Here is a 20,467-nt window from a genome sequence, read left to right as displayed (position 1 = left end):
TTAGAGGGTGAAAAGAGAGATAAAAGAGAATAAAAAGAGATAAAAAAGATAAAAATAAATAAGAATTTGGGAAATACCGTTATGTCATAATTATGTAATAAATTACCTACCCAATTTCACATCTTTGCCATGTGAATTAAAAAAATCCATGTCATCATAGCCCAAATCACCAGCCAATGAAATTTGCCATGTAATCAAACTTAATGTCATGTTAACAGATAAATATCCACATCAGCGGATTTAACGAAAAAAAATTAAATATTAATGATTCGATTGAAATTCCAAAATTTGAAAAATAAAGGTATTGTCAATATTGAAATTATTGCAAATAGACTAAATCTATATTTTTACTTAATTACTGAGATTGATAACATAATTTGATCATTTAAATTGATTACAATGGTAAATACAACAAAAATGAAACAATATTATGATTAGAATCAAACATTTAAAACATATATGAAATGTCAGCCAAATGTTAACAATCGCGTGGTATATTGATAAAATATTAAATTTAATTTCAATGATAAAAATTTACTTTTTCATAAATTCAATTAAAAGAAATGTCAGTGAAAGTTTTGAATGGGGTAAAGAGTTTAATGAAAATTTTGATGATTGCAAAGTTGGAATGGGATTGGATTTATGAAAAAAATGTGACAAACAAAAAGAAAATAACTTTTTAAATTTTCAAATAATAATAAGATCATATCAGATTTTGCATATGTATGTTTGTCGAAAAGAATTGAAAATAGATTTTGCATGCGTGTTGATTAATCCATTATTCTCTTGTTTTTTCATAACTTGTGCTTGACTTAAACCATTTACAAGTAAGGGTGTAATCGAATCGAGTCAAGCTAATACACTGCTATGGTCGAGCTCGATTGAAAATTTCAAACTCAAAACTCGATTTAAACTTGACAAAATTTTATTTTTCAAGCTTAAGCTCGACTCGAGATAAAGCTCAAGCTCGATTAATCTTGATATCTAGTCCAAAATTACAAATCAAATTAACATGATTGATAGCAAAATCCCAATTTAACTAATCAAGACGACTACCCTTAACAAATTAATTATAAAAAAAAAACTTAACAAATTAAATCTAAATAATCAAGAGTTAACAAGGTAGTTAAGAAAAGTTTTAGCATAGAATCGAACAACAATTTCTAAGGGCCTATTTCAAAAATCAAGCCAATGAACTCAAAATGAAAGAAAAAAAAAAAACTTAGAGACCTTACCTAGAATTGCTACTAAAATTAAACCAGGTGGAGAATAGCTACTATTGCCATTAGCTTAAAAGGGACATTGTTAGCTAGAGTAAAGATTGTTGAATCGAACTCTAGATAAGGAAAGGAAGAAAATTTTAAAAATGAAAGCTCAAAAGACTAAGAAAGAAAGGAAATAGGTGGTTGTTGAGAATCTAAGAGGGCTTTAGAAGAGGAAAGATAGGGACACCTGGATTTGGAGAGGGATTGGGAGAGCGGGAATGAAAAAGAAATAGATAGAAATGGGCATATGAATGTTAGAATATTAAATGAGTATGAATAGTGTTTTTAAGGATTTATATATATAAGGATAAATTTTTAATTTTTAATTAAATAGTAAAAAAATATATTAAAACAGAAAAGCTCGATTAGGTTCACAGCTATTTAAATAAGATATTATGATACTTGAATTTGGCTCGATTGATAAATCGAGTTGCTCGAGCTTGAGCTTAACTCAATAGATGTATCATTTATACCTCTAATTATAAGAATGATCATATTATATATATATATATAAAGAGATTAACTTATATTAGTGTAAAATTTGTTAGTTTTATATTTTTTTAATGATTGATTTTAATAGATCTAAAATATTATATTAAACTCTTTTTCTTTTTTTGACTTATCTCTCTCATCCATTTAGAAATATCAATTTTACGCGCTCTTGATAGGAAACTTGACTTTTTACCCTAATGGAAACATAATGAGTATTAAATTTTAGGGATAAAGATGGAAATACATATGATTTTAAATTTTTTATCAAATACGAGAATAGAGATTGATAATATAGTACATATTCTGTATCCGTATCTTATATTTATATTTAGTAAATAAATTTTTATTAAATAATATAAAATTTTATTTTAGATAAATTAAAATTAATATATTTCTATTTAAAAATATATATTAATATGTTTATAAAAAATTACATAAATGTGAAAATTTTAAAAATAAAAAAAAAAAGCAAATATAGAATTTGGTTTTTATTTTTTTAGAAAAGTTACAGTTACAAGATCACCCACACTCTTTAAATATATACGAGCATGGAGATGAAGATATATTTGAAATACCTATTAGATAAAAATATTAAAATTGGTATAATATAAAAATTTGAGGATGAAGATAGGAAATGGTATACTCGTCTCGTATTATACCCATTGATATTCTTACACGTCTATTAAATTTGTTGAAATCAATTATTAAAAAAGCAAAATTAAAAAATTTTACTTGGTGATTGCTTCTTTATATAAACACTATTATATGAGAAAGAAACGGTTCCGATTGAAATATAAACACTATTATACGAGAAAGAACAGTTCCAATTGAAAATACTGTGTTGAAATAAAGACAAAAGGGGCAAAATTAGACTGATAACTCCACAAACATGAAATTTCAAATTGATTTAATTTCCAATTGGTATTATACAATTAGCTAGTGGTTTTTTGTTGAATATTTTATATTTTGTAGGAACAAAATAAATATGCCTTAGGATAAAATGTTTCAGATAATTACTTCAGACGTATCTACTGATCTGTTCGATTTATCCTCAATCGAAGAGACGATTTGGTGTCATGTTTAGATATTTGTTTGAAAAATTAAAACATTGGTTTTTAATATTATTAGATTGCCATCACTTTCACTATATTGTTCAATACCAATCGATAACACTATTATCTTGACTTCTATTCGAAACTATATATATCCACTATGCCTGGATTTTATTTTGCTTCATCTTTCTCTTCAAATTGTATTATTGTCCAACTTCAATTTTTATTGTTAAAAAAACAATAAGGAACAGAAAAATTAATCACTAGACAACAAATAAGACATGTGAAAGGGACCTGGATCCATTCTAGACCCAGACTAATCTTTTTATGATCAACTTTATTAAACATGAGGCAGATGGATTAAGGGGTTTTTTAAAGATACTTTGTTTGTATTCCTCTTCAATGTTAAAAAAAAAAAATTAGAGATGATTTTTGAATGACCCAAGAAGAAAATATAAAGAAAAAATTATGATCGAAATTGTCATCAAAATCCATAATAATCTAAATACTAACCATAATGAAACAATTAAGTTTTTTTTTCCTAGTTACATTAGTCGCTAATTAATCCAATCCAAGTGACGAGGCAAAACGGTCCACCTTCTTCTTAGACTATATGTGGGCTTATACATAGATTTCAAAAATCTATGCTTTAGTATATTTTTCTCATCTTATTGCCTTTTTTGAAGTCCTGATAGCCAATTGGAAATTGTTAGTAAAATACAATAAATTATTCTCTCCAATCATGTAAAACTGTTCAAAAAATACAACCTAAGAGCCAGAAATAAAATAAAGATAAAATGTTATCTTATGCATTAGTATTAGCTCTCAAAATTTTCCACCTAAAAGAGGTAATTAATATATATAATCCACCAATTAATCATTCTCTAATTATGCAGTGATTAAATTCAATGACGATGCCCAACAAGAGTGAAATTGTCTGAGTTGCGACACCAATCATAATTTCCCCCAACCATTAACTGCTGTAAGAACTGTGCCTTGTTCAATTCCTGATCAACAACATAATGCCATAAACAAGTAGATTTTTGAATGCTCAGCTCCTCCACTCTAGCCTCTGCATTTTTTCTCAAGTCATTAAGTGCCATCGCATATTCCAGCAATTCCACCAGACTCATGTTCTCAATCGGTTGATCCAACCAAAACGCATCACTAATATCTTCTTTAACTTCTTTCTGCTTTATCCATGAATAATTACCCTAAGCAGATGACTCGGCTAGATATCGATCAACAACTACTTCCACATTATCATTGGTGTATACTCTTCCAGATTTTGATAATGTGAGGATACCAACTTCTGCCCCCGCACAATGTGGAAAGCTCTTTAGCTTTATTGAACAACCCTTTTCTACATTTGGAGAAAGTGACTTGACGCTTGCTTTTGTCTTCCAGTTTCTTGATTTCAATTTGCTGACGACCTCGGCTGCTTCTTGTTTCCTTCGCCTCTGTTGCATTTGATATCAATACATTATCCTCCATAGTGAGAAAACAGAAGATCAGCCAAGGACACCAAAATTTGTACAGCACTTTTACGTGTCTTTAGGAGTTGATAAACAAAGGCTGAGTGCATGGGTTTATTTATACGGATTTAAACAAGTAATAACCTAACTTGTATAACAAGAAATAACTTAGGTGATGTGATCGACTTGCCACTTTAATATCTTTTTATAATGAGTACTGCTAATTTAAAGATATTGAATGTGATTTTTTTTCTTCTTTTTAGAAAAATTATAAAGATTAGTTACCCTATGAATTACATTTATGAATAGAAAATATTTGCAAAATTGTATTGTTTTTTAAATCTTTGTATTTTATTTTTACTTTTTGAAAAAGTTTCATGTATTTTATTATAAACAAAAAGCCTAATTTTAAAAAAGAAATCATTTGGCCCAACTTATGAAAAAATTATGAATTTTAAAAATTTTAACTTATGTGAAAAGCAAATATGAGTTTTTAGATGAAATTATAAATCGAAAATTTTCAAGAAGTATTAATTTTAAAAAAGAATATTTAATAAATATTTTTTACATTCTCACAATTTACAAAATTATAAGGAAGATTATATATTTTTAGATTTTTTTCCATTTATTATTGAATTCATTTGTTTTTATTATAATTAATAAAAATATATTTTTATCTTATTTATTATTTTCCCTTTAAAACTTGTAATTTAATTTAACAAAATTGACTATTTATTTTTTATTTATTAAAAATATACAAAATTATTATCAAATAATTTTTTCAATATCTCACCATACTTTTGTATTAAGTTTGCTAAATGCTATTTTAGCTTTTTTTTTTTTTTACAGTATTTTTAGAACAGGTCTACTATAGTAGCACCAATGTAAAGGAAGTTAATAGTGTTGATCAATTTACACCAGTGTAAAATTTTTTAATTTTACATATTTTCTAAACATGTATTTTAATAGATGAGATTAACTCACTTTTTCTCCTTTTGACTTATCTCTACCATTTTTGGGATCTATTGAAATAAATAGTTAAAAAATATGTAAAACTAAAAGGTTTTACATTGATGTAAACTGATCCTTCTCTATATTTATAGAGAAAAGTGAGGGGAGGGATTCACTTGCACTAATGGATCAAAATGGTTAAGTGTAAGTGTTATAAATTTAATTTTGATCCAATGATAAAAAAATGCATAACTCTTACACTAGTATAAGTGGATATTCTTTTTCATATATACATATATATATATATATATATATGATAAAGTAAGGGAAAGATAAATGGATCAAAGGCAATGGATAAGAAAGAAAAAATATTTTAGTACTTATGAAATTTTTTTTTTCATTTTAATGTTAATTGAGATATTAGGGGATTAGAATTTAAACTTTCAAATTGAAAATCTTAAGTTCAAATTTATGGAAGGAAAGGATGATATTTATGTTAGAAAAAAATATAAAAGTAAAAGTTTATAAGAAAAAAACTTTTTGATAAACGTCTTGACAACTTGTTAACTTAGTGTAACCTCTTTGTTATGTAGTTGGAGTTGAACAATATGGACCTTCAAATACAAATGAAATAACTTTAAGGAGTGTTACATATGCCACTTTCCCTAAGACTTATTTCACCTTAACTAGTTATAGTATGCAATAAGGGTGAACCAAAATGCCTTCAAGATATAATGAAGCCTTCTTTATTCTTACTTTGTAGTAGTAAAGTATACCACTAAATATTCTTGGGTAAGAATGGAAATACCTTGTCTTTAACAAAGATTTTTATAGCAAACAATGTTAAAGAAACTTACCTTTAATTGAGAAAAAATTAAGAGAAAAAACAGAGTTAATTCTAAATTGAATTGTATGTCCAAATGAACTTACATCAATCTCTATTTCTAGAGATTGAATCATAAGGTTGTGACTTCTTTGTTGTAATATTCTAATTAAAAATCACTTCTTTTTGGTTAGATCATTTTCTTTTGGTTAGAAATATATCTCTTTGAAATATTATAGACATATGTGTTCATTTGAATAATCAAACTTTTCATACAAAGAAAAACCATTTTTCACGTTTCTAAATATTGTAAATTTTCATGCAAAGTAGTTGACTCCATTAAGAAAGCAATCAACTATTTCTTTGTATTTTTAATTTCCAGAATGCTTTTTGAAGTAGGCTAGTCAATTCTTTCATAAAGTAGTCCACTATTTTCACCTTACATAATGTTTTTTTATGCGTGAGTAGTTGGCTACTTCATATAGCAACTAACTTCTTTCAAATCTTAGAAAGGTTCCACATTTGACCTCTTATAGAGCAGTTGATTCCTTTTCAATGATAATTGACTACTATATACTTAGACCATTTTTCTAGAAAACTATCAGCCAATGACAATTGACATTACAAGAGAATAGATCTTTAGTAGCATTTTTTTCTATTTTTAGCAGCGTTTATAAATGCTGCTAAACAATTTGTGGTGTTTGTGAAAAATGTCAGTTAAAGTATTGACTATATTTGCATTAGAGAAAATAGCAGCATTTTTCCTTAAAACATTGCTAACTTAGCGGCATTTGTGTACACCACTAAATTTAGTGCTGTATGCAGACAAACACTGCGAAATTATAGAAATTAGTGTATTTATGTCCAAAAATGCCCTTTTTTGGATACAAACACCGCTAAATACACAAATTAGCGAGTTTTTAGATACAAACGCCACTAATTTCTATAATTTGTGGCGTTTGTATTCAAAAAATGCCACAAAATTGAAAATTTTGCTTTTGTATATTTCTCTCAATATTTACTACTATAATTAAATAAAAATTTGAAAGAAATAAAAATGATATTTATAAATTGAATATTATAAATATTTAAATATCTAAATACATAATTTGTTCCAATACATATTGTTATTTACATCAATTTTTCTAAAAATATAGAAGTAGATAGGAAAAATGTAAGCAAAAGAATACGTCAAACTCTTGATCACATAATATTGAACAATTTTAAAAGAAAACTTTATCTTGATATCTCTCTTATCTTTGCTCACAAGCTCTGAAAGCACACATTGTCTCTATAGCTATCTTCAGCTCTAACTTTCATGAAGTCAAATGAATTTCAAAGGGGAGATAATAAGTGCTAATGAATACAAATCAAGTAACAAAAGAGAACCCATGAGTTAATAAGAGCATCATCACTTTTACGGGGTGCTTTGTATTATGCCTTCATTTGGAGGATTAAACCCAAAAACTATCATAAAAGGACCATCAATAACCAAATTTGCCCATAAAAGTTGCACAAGTATCATACATTCTAGTAACCCCAGAGCAAGAGTCAAGAATATGGATATTACTTCTCAACATTTGATGATATCATGTATTTGTGAATTTAGGAAATAAATAAATAAGGCATATCTTAATTGCTCAGAGTAAAGTACAAGATCAAATTAACATGCCTTATGAAAGCTTTTATGTTATCATAAATTGGGCGACCCTCAGCAACAATTGGAACAATGGTGAATGCATTTTTGCCAAGAAAATGCCTAGAATAATCAATAACAAATAATCTGTGCCTAGACCCAAAAAAAGGCTAAAGGACGAATCGAACTAACAACCTTATAGTAAACATCTGTACGATCCAAAGGATTTGATAAGCTTAATATTGAATGAATTTTTGAAGAAAATAAATTTCATAAGTCAAAAATTTTTTGTCTACATATTAAAGACGTTTCTTGTAAACAACACCTTCATTAATCTTATATAATTTTTTATGACGTGATTATTGAAGGCGTTGTCTATAAAAAATACGCCTTAACTATTCATTGAAACTTTTAATAAAAAATATTCAAAGTGTTTTAGTCGAGAAACGCCTCTAATATCAAGTCTTAGATGGCATTTATAAGTAACAACACCGTTATTTGAATATTTAATGGCGTTTGGATAATAAACACTTGAAGTTTTATAAAAACACGGAAGCTAGCGACATTTGTAAGTGAAAGGCCACTACAAAACTACTGCTAATATGCCATTTTGCTGTAGTGTTAGGTATCTCTAAATAGTAGATTTTGATCTAGGAAACCAGAGTTTAGGTTGAGAGTATGGTTAAATGTGGGGAAGGTTATAGCACTCCCACAGCGCCCATCTAAAAAATTGTACCAGTTGGATTTTAGATTATCCAAGCCTTGATCATATTTATGATTTACTAGATAATTTAATATTAAAAATATATCTTACAATTATTCCAATAGTTTAGTAGCAATTTAAGATAATTCTCTTACCTCATGAGTATTCATGAAGACTACCGTCCCACTTTGAAAAGGCTTCGTCGTCAAATTTATTAATGTACTTTTATTCAAAAAAAATTAGTAAAATCTCCTAATAGTTTAGTAGGACTTATTTTGAGACAGATCTCTCAATAGTTTGGTGAGATTTTATTGTAAAAAGATTTGTAAAAATTTTGTCAATCTTATTAAGTCTCCTAATAGTTTGGTAAGACTTAATTTAAAAAGTAATCCTTCAATCGCTTGGAGGATGAAAATATTTTTTATTTTTTTTAAACTGATTTTATGAAATTTCTCAATAGTTTGCTGGATTTTGTAAAATTCAAATCCATAAAAATTCTCCAATAGTTTGGAATGATTCATGAATTTATTTGAAAAGATTTTTTATTTTTACTTTTTTTGTAAATAAGTAAAATGAAACTCATAAACAAAAAATCACAACAATAAGTAATGTATTTTTTTCAATTTAAAATAAGAAATAATAAGAGTAAATAAAAATAAAAAAATAACTTAAATAAAATAAGAAAAATAAAGTCAAAACAGAAAATGGAGTGAAAATAGGAAGAAAATACCTACGATCGGGTCATGGTAAAACACACAGATTTAGATGCCTCAAATTTTAAGCTTTTCTTCAAAAGTATTTGAGTATGCCTCTCTTTCTAAAATGATTATTCTTCTGTCTTCTCTCTAACTAATTTTCAAAAATTAACAAATAAATCTCAAAAGCTGATAGAGAATTTTCAAAAACCCAACAAATTATCTAGAAAGCTAAAACCAAGAATCCCTAAAATACAGAAGCTTATAGAAATTCAAACTCAAAAACACCAAATCTCAATTCTAGAAAATTGAAACAAATCAAATCCAGAACCTAAAACCTCTTAGTTACAAAACAAAATTTTCCCTTTTCTCTCAAGAGTTTCTACATAATCTCTTATTCTCTCTATCCCCATTTGCTTTGATCACAGATTTATATAGGAATTCATACTCAATCAATTTCCCTTAAATCTTTGATTTTATTTTATTTTCGTTTTAATGAAAATTGATTCTAAAATCAAATTCCAAAATCTCTCCTTATCAATTTAATGTGAATTGATTATAGAATTAAATTTCGACAATCTCTCCACATCATTTTTAATGCCAATTGATTCTGGAATTAAATCTAAAAAATCTTTCAATTACGATTGAAGCGTAATTTCGAAAAAATATTTTCGGACAAAATGATGTGTCTGTATAAAGTGCATAAAGCAAATTAACTTCTTAAGTATTTCATCAGCATAAGTCATCAAGTAAGAAGAAAATTTTGAAGAATGCAAAAAGATCCATTTTTAAATAAAAAAATGGAGAAAAGGATAGCTAAAAAGATTTATAGGGAAGCATGAATGCAACCACATTAATAGAATAATAAAAAAGTGCTTGCCTAAATTGACAATCAATAGGCAGATATGATTCCTAATTCAGATACGAATCATATCCTTGATGAATATGTAACACCTTCAATTTCGCGTTAGAAATTTGTAAGGATCTACAGAAAATATATAGAGACTTAAGTGTAACAATACTTACAAGCCACTTTTTGTGGACAAAAACTGAGAAACCCATTTGGCTAAAACATACAATACCCCATAAGTCGTGTCATCATTATAGAATCACATACAGAACATGTTTGTCTCAAACATTAAAAATGAGTCTATTAACAAATATTTCCTAGAACTAACCAGATGAGGACGAAGGAAGACCTTCACTAATATTTCACTTACAATCAATATATGGATCCGGTCAACCAAAAGAACCATTTTCTTAAATCGTTTCACTTCTAAAACATATAATTGGACTTAGAATAATAAACTAACGAGAATCAGAAGTTGTATCACCGCCACCATCTAAGCCACATTGTTCTTGTCTATTCTATCATGTGACAGCCTAGCAAACAATGCTACACAAACTATTAAAATTATTTATCTGTAGCTCCTTTTCCACTCGTCATCCCACATCTGCCATGAAATGTCATTCAAAACTTTATTATATGGGAATATTACAGCACTTTTGAGATCTTGCGATCAATTTTTACTTGGGATATTAGTATCATATCCATGAAAGTAAAAAAGACTAACACAAACTAACTAGATCCTACAATTTCTTAGCAACAATACGGTAATGATATATTTGGTTCTACTTTATGGTGGAGAAGGAAAAGCTGAAGTGGACCATACTTTGTCTGTCATTAGCCACCTATGGTCCCATCAGATGGTGGGCCATATGCTCAAGATGATCCTAAGCTAAAAACTCAAGATGGAACCTTATAGCTTTTCATACAAAGTTAATAGAAATAGACATGGGCCCAAAGCCGAAGAACTCATTTATGTTCAGTACAGCAAGATTTGGTTCTCAGAAGTCAGAATTATTAAAATCAGATTGTATCTAATAAGATTCTCCCAGAACTATTTTATTTGTACCAGATAACGTTACTCTTGTACAGTTACGCAAGGCCAAAAAAGCAATTGAGGCGTACAATGTATTATTGGTAAACTATGACGATTTCACACAAATATTCATATAATATTAATGATATGAAAAAAATTGAATTTATTTGCTTGAATGACTTCCCAAGCCATTAGGAGATTGGCTATAAAATCAATAGTAAGTTGGTCTAAACAAACATATAAATTACATCGTTGAACCATCAATATAAATCCGATCATGTTTGTAAAAACAGCATACTACTAAATTAAAACCGAGGATCGAAATTTTTAAAGGTCATACTGCTTCATTCTCTGTCACAAAGCTGTAATAATAAATTACTATTGGCCATTATTTGTTCCATTAATAATCCATCTTATACCCAAATTCCAATTTTCATAAAGTTCGATATTTTAAGTTTCTCAAATGCTTTGCATGTCTCACATTAAAATAACTATAAGATTGGCAAGGAAACTTACATATATAAGCAGGTGAGTACACATATGCACAAAATAAAGAGAAAGATTAAGATTAGAAAAATAGCTTACCATTCCTCTCAAAGCTCAAATATGTTTCCTGCATAAGTTAAAACTTTTAAAATTCATAATTTTTTCATAAGTTGAGCCAAATGATTTCTTTTTTAAAAATTAAGCTTTTTGTTTGTAATAAAATACATGAAACTTTTTTAAAGAGTAAAAATAAAATATAAAGATTTGAAGAATAATACAAATTCGTAAATCTTTTCTATTCATAAAATTTAAATGTATAGGGAAACTAATCTTTAAAATAGCAGTACTCATTATAAAAGGAAATTAAAGTGGCAAGTCGGTCACATAGCTAAATTATTTCTTGTTATGCAAGTTAGGTTATTACTTGGTTAAACCTGTATAAATAAACTCATGCGGTCAGTCTTTGTTTATCAACCACTAAAGACGCATAGAAGTGCTGTACAAATTTTGGTGTCCTTGGCTAATTTTCTGTTTTCTCACCATGGAGGATAATGTATTAATGTCAAACGCAACAGAGGCGAAGAAAACAAGAAGCAGCCGAGGTCGTCAACGAATTGAAATCAAGAAACTGGAAGACGAAAGCAAACGTCAAGTCACTTTCTTCAAACGTAGAAGAGGGTTGTTCAATAAAGCTAAAGAGCTTTCCACATTGTGCGGGGTAGAAGTTGGTATCCTCACATTATCAAAATCTGGAAGAGTATACACCAACGATAATGTGGAAGCAGTTCTTGATCGATATCTAGCCGAGTCATCTGGTCAGGGTAATTATTCATGGATAAAGCAGAAAGAAGTTAAAGAAGATATTAGTGGTGGGTTTTGGTTGGATCAGTCGATTGAGAACATGGGTCTGGTGGAACTGCTGGAATATGCGATGACGCTTAATGACTTGAGAAAAAACGCAGAGGCTAGAGTGGAGGAGCTGAGCATTCAAAAATCTACTTATTTATGGCAATATGTTGCTGATCAGGAATTGAACAAGGACCTAGATTTCTGAAGGTCATGCTGCTCCATTCTGTCACTAAGCTGTAATAATATATTACTATTGGCCATTATGTTTTCCATTAATAATCCATCTTATATCCAAATTCCAATTTTCATAGAGTTTGATATTTTAAGTTTCTCAAATGCTTTGCTTGTCTCACATTAAAATAACTATAAGATTAGCAAGGAAACTTACGTATAGAAGCAGGTGAGCACACACACATGCACAAAATAGAGAGAAAGATTAAGACTAGAAGAATAGCTTACCATTCTTCGATCAATCATAGAGCACCCATCAGCGCAAAGTAGGGCTGGAAATGTATCAAATTCTTCCGATAGACACAGAGTAAGTATGAGCCTCATCCCTTTTTGACACTCAGGTGTCTCAGCTAGAGATAAATCCCCAGTAGATCTTGTATGTGAACGGAGCAGAATGATCCACCAAAACCCAGAGTCAACCGGAGCAACTCTTCCAATGGCACTCTCTCCAAAATCTGCAATAATTGTGTCCGATTTACGTACAGGCTCGTGAAGAACTTTGAAGCTAGCTGGCATTGCACCTTCGCCTAGCTTGAATCTATCTATTCTTTTCCCCCACCCTTGAAGATGTAGGGTTTTCAAGAGAAAGTTCTTAGGCTCTCCATTCATCAGAAAAGCCGGAGCACTGGGTACAAAATTTCGAACAAAAACCTGAGCAAATTATCAAACATGATCAAAGCAGTCTCAGAAAATTTCAAATCATGAGCCATAATTGACCAGATGGTAATGGATTTTCAACATTAAAAACAACTTACCAAACCTCTTTTTTACAATCAGCTACGAAGCACTGGACAGGCAAAACAGTACAATAACACATGGACACGGTAATTTTTAAAAAACTAAAGATATGAGTATGGTAGGACACGGACACACGGTAATAAAAAATATTTTATATATTTCTTATATTAAAATATGCAATACAAACATGATCTAAAATAAGTTTTATTATCCATATTATTTCTGCCCAAATAAAAAGCCCTTTCTTAATGGGTCCATTCTTCATTCATGGCCCAATATAATAAGTAAAGAAATCATATTATAATAACTAACAACTAAAGAAAGCAAAAAGACCAACAGATAAAGAAGAAATTGAATATCTCTATGCCCCGGATATTTCTCCAATATTCCCTTTATGACTTTGACATCTCCTTTATCCTTCATCTTCTTTAACCTTCAACAAATTAACAGTCTTCGATTTATGGCATTATCATCTCCTCCATCTTTCATCTTCCTCAACCTTCAACAAATTAAAAGGTGATGCTTCAATCTAGATATGAAATTTATCACTTGTTTGGTTTTATACTTCTGATTTATTTCTCGATGGACTTTACAATTCTCACTTCTTAGAGAAAAATTTAAGCAAAAAAAACTTTCCATGCCGTGTCCTTGCCGTTCTCTTGTCGTGTCTATTTTTTTTTTTTGTTTGGTGTGTCCAAGGACATCTGACACATATTCGCCATGTCGATGTCATGTCTGTGTCGAACTAACCCCATGTCATTTTTCCTTGACAATCAGTATTTTCTATTCATATAAAAATTCGTTCAGGTTTGGCTTGAAGTTTCACCCAATCAAAGTTCTCCAACTTGGATCAAGGTATTTAGTATTAAATGATGTTAGCCCATATTTAGTATTAAATGATGTTTGCCCACATTCAATTAAGTTTAGAGTTTGCTAGTCCTTCTATTCTGGTTCAAGCTTTCCATCCATCACCAATTAATTATAGGTTGATGCTCAACACATGATCATAATCAATAATAAATGTCAATGTCATAGTTTATAATTTACACATATGCAATAATAATTTCATTATCTCCAAAAAAAGGTCCTACTTCATACTATGAGATGAGAATTTTACCTGATCATAGTTCAAAACTTCCTCAGATGCATGGTCATACGCGGCAATGGTACCAATTGGTTGGCCTCGAAAATACACCAAAGACCTCCTAAGAGCTTCCCATGCTTCAGCCACCATGAGGTGCGACTCAAAAGAGTTTCTACCTGATGAAGCTGGAGTACCAAAACCTGACCTCCCATCGAGGAAGTACGTGGTCATAATTGTCATAACCCCCTCTTGTGAGACAAATAGGGAGCTCACTGATTGACCTCTCATCAAATGATCTTTGCCTCTCTATGTTAAGCCTTGGCTTATCAAGGAGGTGCGAGAGATCATAATCATCCATTTTGGAGATTGAGCAAGTTGAGCTCACATTTCTATGTTCCACCTCTTTAGTCCTATACATTTCTTTGTCTTTAATGGACAAAAACAAAAGTTTCAAGTTTCAGAAGAAGAGATCTACAGTTCAAAAAAAAAAAAAAAACAAAGAATTAGAGCCCCAAATATTTTGTATAACAACAAAGCATAAACCCCAGAAGAGCAATAAGCATGCTTAATATAGGAACTGAAATGCTAAGACTACTTATAAAGCTGATGAAATAAAAGCCTTGCCTTGTTATCCATTCAACAACCCTTTTCCTTTTTGTAAAGGAGAAGAAAACAAAAATAAATTTAAAACCAAAACTTTTACTCATACATTACCAAAATGGTTGAAGGATAAGACGGAATTTTCCAACAACTAACGTCAATCATCATCATTATATTTATATATATATGTAATTTTTTATTTGCAAGTTTTTTAAAAAATTATTTATTTTGTAAATTTTTAAAAAATTTACTGCATTATAAGAAAAAATAAATCAAGATAAAAAAAAAAGAGAACAGATCAAGATACATACCAAGAAAAAACCAACAGAGTGTAACAAAAAAGAAAACAAAAGAAATAATAGAAATCAAGCCAGCTAAAAAAAGAAAACCCAGATCTGAAACTCAAGCTAAAACATCAAACAAATTAATCAAAACACCCAGACATCGAAAAAAAAAGAAAGAGCTTTATATAAATAAAAAGGCAAACCTTTAAGAAAGCAAAAATGTCGAAGAAAGTGAATTCTCCGGTAACCCCAAGAGAGAATAACGACCGACGATTTCGTCGGAAAATGGTCGAAAAGATATAGAGAGAAAATAAGAGGAAGAAGAGGCAAAAAAAATTTAGAAGATCGTGGGGATATGATATTTATAGAGTGAGAAGAAAAAGACTTTAAAAAAAATAAAAACAAAAACTTATTGTGATAACAGGCTTACTATAATCATGTCTTTCTCACTCCTATGTAAGAACAAAAAAGGGGATGGGTTAAGTTTACCCGTAATTGCCGATAAAAGTGCTTGTGAAATGTTCACGCTCTAGTAAACGACACTGTTTAGAAATGGCTATAAGACCGTCTGATTTGGCAATTGGAAGTCTGGAACTGGACTTTTCAGTGGCCAACTTTTTTTATTAGTTTATGTTGGATTTGTTCTTTTTGTACCATACATTGATTTTGGTTAGGTAAAGTAACTCTGAATTTAATTTTGTAATTAATAACATTTCATTTAATTTTAGCGTGCTTACGTTAAGTTTTTTAATTTTTTTATAACTCTTGTTCACATTTAATTCTCTATTCTTACTTATTTAATGCCACTAGAAAAACGTTATATGTCTCAATTTATTTTAAATTCATAAATTTAAAAATTTAATCAACATATATTTCATCTAATTAATAATTAGTTGGTTTTCAATTTTTTTTATATAATGACAAAAAAAAATTTTAAATGTAAGAAGAAAGTTCGAACTTCACTATATATTGTCATCTCTTATCTCTTATTAAATAAAAAAATTAATTATACCCTTTTAATCCTTGAGTTATGTAATTAGGATAATAACTTTTTTGTCATGTAATTTTACTTATTTATATTTAAGAATCTGAACTAACATCCTTAAAATACAATATCAAATTGTAATCATATATTATATCATTTTATGACGATAAAAAAATTAAATATTTTTAATTTCAAATTTTTAAATAGGAGTAAATGTAGTTTAGTCTTTAACTCAAAAGATATTTATATATGGAATATTATTTCATATATGGCATCAATAATGTTGATAGTATTTTTGATGTTTTATGCTATATTTGGATAGATATTAATAAAATAAAGGAAAAAAAATTTAAAGGAAAGAAAATAGTATATGTATTCCTATTTGGATAGTTAAAATTAATAAAAGAAATAAAAGAAAAAAAATTCTGATAACTATTATTTGGATAAATAGTGAAAAGGAAAAGAAATAATTTATTATAATATTTTTTCAATTATAACATTTTTTTATAAAGTAACATATAATATACAAATATATCTTTATACTACCTAGCTTGTATAAATAAATCTTTTTAAACAAAATTGAGCATGTTTAATATGATAAGATATATTAACTAGTTATTTATTTACTCTTAATTTGGTGTTTAATTCAATCTTTTAATTTATTCTGACAATAATTTGGCTTATTTTGTTATTAAGATTTAAAAAATCATAAAATATTTATAAACTGTGATATTGCATAAAATACTCAAAAAAAGAAATTATTTTTGTAGAAAGTGTTAATTATATAATCAAATCTAATGTCATAATAAAAACATAGATATAATAGTCTTTTTATAAAAATAAAATTTTTTGAACTTTCCTTTCCTTAGCTTTTCTCCTAAATTGAGATATTAAAAAAAATTATGATTACAAGAGAAATCAAAAGTTATTGAGTTTTTACCTTTTTTCTTTCCTTTAAATTAAAAGTTTATTCAAACAAAAAAAATGGTTTTTCTATTTCCATTACTTTTTTTATTTTCATTTTTTTTCCTTTTCTTTCCTTCATTTCAATCCAAACGTAGTGTTAGTTAGAGAAAGTTTGTGTGAAGTTGTTAAAGGTTGTATAGCTTAAACCTGTAACTAAAAAGCACAATAGGGGATACCAGAGTTGGTTTTTAAGAAGCACTTCTTAACTTAAATTAGTGGAATACATGAGGAAAAGCAAGGAAAATGGTGAGGTGTATTAAGAAAGCTTCAATGGAGGGAAAATTTTTAAATGTGGAGTATGTGTATTGTCTTATGTACCTGGACTCATCTTTATCTTATTATGAGACAAGAGGTGGAGATTTAATTGAGATAGTTAACAGTTAATGGAAAGTATATGTAAAGCTTGAGGAGGATTCACGTGGATGACTATAAGCCACATTTAATCATCCTAAGCAGGCACGGGCTATATTTAATAGTCCTAGATAAGTTGGAGGTTAAGTGTTCAGTTTTGATATGTTGCCTTGATGGGATATCGGTGGAAATGTTAGGCAAATCTTTCCCTTGGCGAACGGTGAGCCATTTCTTTAGGCATTGATGATGTAGCAACTTTGGTGTGCATTTCGTAGGCAATTTGAAGGTTCGATCATGTTGACTAAGATTGATCAAGTAAATGGACATAATAAATACAATTTTCAAACTTTATAAATAGTTTTATTTTTGTAAAAATAAAGAAAGTGGAATTAAAAATTATCATGTATCTTTTATAATATTAATTTATTAATATTTTTAAATATTCTTTAATGGGATATGACGTTATCCTTTAATCGTACAGGTGTAAATCAAGTGGCTTCATAAATGAATGCATTTCTTTTAAATATTAAGTTAAAGTTTGATTTCAGTCATTTTACTATCTTAATTTTCAGCTTTAATCTATTTATCCTATTTTTAATGAATTTAATCCTTACAAACTTTAATTAAAAGTCAATTTAAGCACAATTGGTAACAATATTAAAATTTTGTCCTCATCTTAGATAACGTTGCATATTGGAGATGACTTGGAGATGGACTAATCTTTTTGCTTTGTGGTATATATTTGTAAAAGAATAGTAGCATGGGTACATATTTCGTTGCTAATGTATTTAAATATGTACTTATATAATCTAATGTTATGATTTTAATTTAATGTAATAAAAAACATAAATTTGATTTTTTTTTTTAGCTAAATTGAAAGTTTACTTGGATATTATATTTTTTACAAATTTATTTTAACAATATATATAACTTACAAATATATACATGTTTAAGCAAAATGAATCCCAAGTCATTCCATTGAAATAACTTACAATCAAATGAATGTTTCAATTTACCATTTTCTAATTTTTTTTAATCCAAATGAATAGATTTTTTTTCAACAATGGAGGATTTTTTAACAATAATTTTTTATCATTATTATAGTTCTTATTTTTATTTATTTATGTAATATACTTACTAAGCTCCTTGATTTTAAATTAACAAAAAATACTAATATGAAAAAAATTAAATATAATATTAGGAATTATACATCACAAACAAAAACCATTAACTTAGGCTTGGAGTATGACTAAAGTGGTTTAAATGAATGAGAACCCAACAATCGAGTCTTAAAAGTCCTAACATACCTAATTCACCTCTTATGAATTTAAAAATATCAACTTCATCCCATGAGATAGGTGTCAACAAAGGAGACCACATAGTTAACTTTTATTTATAAGATAGATAGATATTTTATTGCAATTAAATAATAACTTTTTAAAAATTAAAAAAAAAACATTTTTTATATTTTATTGAAAAATTTTTTTTTTTTTGTTTTAAGGTATGCAAGATTGTCCAAAAATTTATATTATTATGTCAAGTTATCAACAAAAATGCCATGCGGTTGATTTTATTACAGAAAATAATGTTGTTATCAATTATTTTTAGGTCTATATGCACAGGTTAATAGTTAAATTACTATTTAAGTAATGAATTTTGCATTTAATATACTACTTTCACTAAATTCAAAAACATACAATACAATAATTACAAATTTATTTGGAATAGAATTGGGATCAAGGGTTGTAAAATTTAATCCTCCATATAAGAAGCTTTTTCATCCCTTCAGTCATGTTTGACACATAAAATAATAGAGAGGATAGGATAATAATCATTTTATATCATATTTGGTTTGTAATAATCATTTTATATCATATTTGGTTTATATCTAAACAAAGAGATAAGATTGTAAGAATGATTAATCATTCTCTTAGCATAAGATGGTTCAATATTCCCCCAGTGGAGAGGATTATTTTTAATCCATAAGATTAAACTTACAAGTCTAAATATACCCATAAAATCTATATTAATAATTTAAATTGTATAAACTTTAAGAAAGGATAATTTTGATAAATAAATAAATTATCCTATCCTAACCCTTGTATACATCCCATAAAATATGATGACATTATTTAATTTAATCCCATAAATCTAAGGATCTACATTAACTCAGCCAACTTGACTTATCATCTCCTGATTAGACCTCAACCTGTCAGGTAAAGTCGACCTAGTGATGTTAGCTCTAAACCTGACTTTCAAAGCTCAAGGCATACAAGCCTAACATTTTCACTTTACAAGTATAAGTAGCCCCTTCACACTATGTATGAACATTTAATTTATTTCTCTCTCTTTTTAAGATTTCTTTCATTCTCCCTTTCTTATTGAGTACTAACTTGAGAGTTAGAGCAAAATTACCCAAAAAATGTCAACCTTTACTTCTAATCGACCTCTGACCTTATGATTTTAGGCTTTTAGCCTCATCGGGCAACTCGACATAAACAGTGAGATTAGGGTTTTAGGTTTTGGGGATAAGATTAGGTTTTTTTGGTTTTGAGAATATCCAAGAAGATTTGAAAATTTTGTTTTGATTATAGAGATTTATTAAAGAGGAATTTGCAACTTTAGATCTAGACCTATTGATTTATAGATGTTAAGGAAATCTAGTCTTATAAAAATGAAGATAAGGTCCAAATGAGTTTAAAGATGGTTTTTGAAAGAAAATTGATGCAAACAAGCGGTGGTAATGATGGTGGACAGTGACAAAAAAGGTGACTGATGTCAAAATCTGGAAAAAAAGTTATCATTTTTGGATTTTGTTTGAAGTTAGAGGGTGAAAAGAGAGATAAAAGAGAATAAAAAGAGATAAAAAAGATAAAAATAAATAAGAATTTGGGAAATACCATTATGTCATAATTATG

At 28.3% G+C, this 20,467-nt stretch overlaps 1 protein-coding gene and 2 pseudogenes across 1 annotated transcript; 1 reads left to right on the top strand and 2 right to left on the bottom strand.

Moving 5' to 3' along the window:
- Positions 1–20,467, bottom strand: part of LOC111283730 (putative alkaline/neutral invertase F) — a 135,287-nt pseudogene that overhangs the window by 82,046 nt on the left and 32,774 nt on the right.
- LOC149519732 (agamous-like MADS-box protein AGL31) lies at positions 3,715–4,373 on the bottom strand (annotated as a pseudogene).
- LOC111302490 (agamous-like MADS-box protein AGL61) lies at positions 11,751–12,777 on the top strand. The gene has a single exon (XM_089758458.1). The coding sequence runs from the start codon at positions 12,003–12,005 to the stop codon at positions 12,513–12,515; it is 513 nt and encodes a 170-aa protein (XP_089614584.1). The 5' UTR covers positions 11,751–12,002; the 3' UTR covers positions 12,516–12,777.

This window comes from Durio zibethinus, chromosome 3 (assembly GCF_047325235.1).
Source record: "Durio zibethinus cultivar Kanyao isolate XHJ-2024 chromosome 3, ASM4732523v1, whole genome shotgun sequence".
Taxonomy (NCBI): Eukaryota; Viridiplantae; Streptophyta; class Magnoliopsida; order Malvales; family Malvaceae; genus Durio; species Durio zibethinus.
Note: the sequence above shows the minus strand (reverse complement) of the source record. Positions and strands in the feature narration are given on the sequence as shown.

What these genes read in the sequence shown, in the direction of transcription:
- LOC111302490 (XM_089758458.1), top strand. Translation starts at nt 12,003, where the DNA reads ATGGAGGATAATGTATTAATGTCAAACGCAACAGAGGCGAAGAAAACA.